Below are 2440 nucleotides of genomic sequence, written 5' to 3'. Positions count from 1 at the left end.
TGTCAAAGATGGGTGATCATACCTACCTCATAGGGCAGTTGAGAGGATTAAGTGAGTGAATACATATAGGGTGCTAAAAGCAGAACTTGGCATGCAATGAATGTCCTAGTGATATGAGGGTCAGTTACTCCTGGACTATGAATTTTATATGAGTTGTCATTTATTTCTCTGGATCATTGTGTGAGTTGGGTTCTACTAATGTTCCCCTTTAACAGGTGAGGACATGATGAGACCCAGGCTAGACACCTTGAGAGTGGTGGGCCAATTTGAACTCGGGCTGCCTGATCTAGAGCTTGTACTCTTATTTCCTGTATTAAACTGTGGCTATTTGTCTTACCCATTAGGTGAAGATACGGGGTAATAAACCCTGTCAGGCTAGGATTTTTCTCTTTGGACTTTCCAGGCACTGGAATGAAGAAATGCTGGATACAGCTTGCAGGCTTGTTCTGGAGGAAGTCTCCCTTTCGGGCTCGGCGCCAGGTGGAAAGGTGGAGTTCAAGAGGACTCTCATCATCAGCTTCCTCTTCAAGTTCTACCTGGAAGTGTCACAGATTTTGAAAAAGATGGTAAGCAGAACTGGTTACACATTAACTTCCTCGGTACTGGGAGCTATGATGACATCCAAAGTAGAGGCAATGACTCCCTACCAAATAGCTGTAGAATGAAACAGACTATCCACTTTAGAAACACATGCACTTGCTGAGCATCCCTCAGCCTGTCTGTGGGTGGAGATGAGTTTAGGGAAGAATTGCAAGTAGAGCCAAGAGTTGGGCAAGCTTGTATTTAACACCACTCAATGATTTTGTTTCTGACCGGTAGTTTTCCTAGATTATGTTCAGAAAACTTGCTAATGATTTGAATATGTTTTCCCTCCATAGGGCATTTCTTCCTCTTGAGATATTACCTTCACATTGAGGTTGACTTCATGTGTTTAGTGTTCTTTTCCAGATTCAGTTTCATTTCCCTAGCCTGTCAGGTGACGATGGCAGCCACTGCACAAGATGATTGTGAAATGTGTCATTGTGGGAAAATGGCTTCACATGGTCCCTAGTGCTTCAGAGGAAATCCATAGTATTAGTCATAATAATAGCAGTGACAGTTCATGCATTCTTTTGCCTGATCTCTCTTAGGGCAAACAATGAAAGCTACAAGATTGTTGACTGTGGAGGGCACAACTAAAAAAACAATCTCTGAATAAATCCATTAGACCCAAAGGAGACTTGAGCCTCATTGGCCTCACAAATCCCATGCTATAACCAGCTGACCAAAATAGACTAGAAGCCAAGAATAGTCTTCCTGTGGTATAGTAGTTAGTATGGTCACTTTAAATAGGAGACACAGTCCTCTCTTATCCTTGCTTTTTAGGGTATCTTCTCATTGTAGGTGGCAGCAACTAGGAACCAGAAGGGTAGTATCACATTTTTAAGAATGAAAACTTGAAATCATAGATAAGTGACATATTGTCACCAGGTAAACAATTATAGACTCCTCCAATTAGTAGCAAACTAATGTAATTTCTGGGTGACTCAAGTGATATAATTTAAAACTTTTGCCTTAGAGTCTTATACCCCTCCTCTCTTTAAAAATAATAGCTTCTGTTGATTTTATTTAATTTTTTTTGAGACAGGGTCTCACTCTGTCACCCACGTTGGAATACAGTGGTGTGATATCATAGCACAGTGCAGCCTCAACTTCCTGGACTCAAGCAGTCCTCCCACCTCAGCCTCCCAAGTAGCTGAGACCACAGGCATGCACCACCATGCCCAGCTAGTTTCTTTATTTTTTTGTAAAGACAGGGTCTTACTATGTTGCCCAAGCTGGTCTTGAACTTCTGGACTCAAGCAATCCTCCTGCTTTGGCCTCCCAAAATGCTGGAATTACAGGCATGAGCCATGGCATCTAGCTGGTTTTATTTTCTATTAAAATTATGTAAATTAGAAAAATAACCACCAAGTGTATTGTTGAAAGCCTTTCCCCCCATCCAGCTCTAGGCTGTACAATGTCCACAGTCTTGTGTAAAGAACCGAATGACTCACTTCCCTCAGTCCTGAGGAATATTCTTGCTGGGGACCAGAATCCTTCCCACTGTGGGGCAGTGGCAGGGATGCAGCCTGTGTCCCCCTTTCTACACAGCTGGAAGGCAACATGGAACAGCTTTATACTTATTTGCAATGGTGTACTTTGATGTTTTCCTGGCTTAAGTATTTTCTTCCTTTCCATTTTATTTGCTTAGCTTCTATCTTACTTTTGGATCAGTTTGTAAGTCCTCATATCATTTAGGAGAGTATATGAGAGAATCATAAGAAACATACAGCTGGTGGAAGCCAGTTACCTACCGTATTCATCTGGCTTTTCATAATGTAAGGAAGTATGTATGCACCTTTCAGAGTATATGTCCTTGAGTCAGGGAGCTGCTTGTATATCTGGGGTTCTGAATAGG

At 41.9% G+C, this 2440-nt stretch overlaps 1 protein-coding gene across 1 annotated transcript in view; it reads left to right on the top strand.

Moving 5' to 3' along the window:
- Window positions 1-2440, top strand: part of LOC105535457 (aldehyde oxidase 1) — a 97914-nt gene that overhangs the window by 29418 nt on the left and 66056 nt on the right. Inside the window, exon 14 of the mRNA XM_011974561.1 lies at window positions 404-566. Within this exon, the coding sequence (XP_011829951.1) occupies window positions 404-566 (163 nt within the window). The remainder of the gene's footprint in view (window positions 1-403; window positions 567-2440) is intronic.

This window comes from Mandrillus leucophaeus, unplaced genomic scaffold, assembly GCF_000951045.1.
Source record: "Mandrillus leucophaeus isolate KB7577 unplaced genomic scaffold, Mleu.le_1.0 Scaffold146, whole genome shotgun sequence".
Taxonomy (NCBI): Eukaryota; Metazoa; Chordata; class Mammalia; order Primates; family Cercopithecidae; genus Mandrillus; species Mandrillus leucophaeus.
Note: the sequence above shows the minus strand (reverse complement) of the source record. Positions and strands in the feature narration are given on the sequence as shown.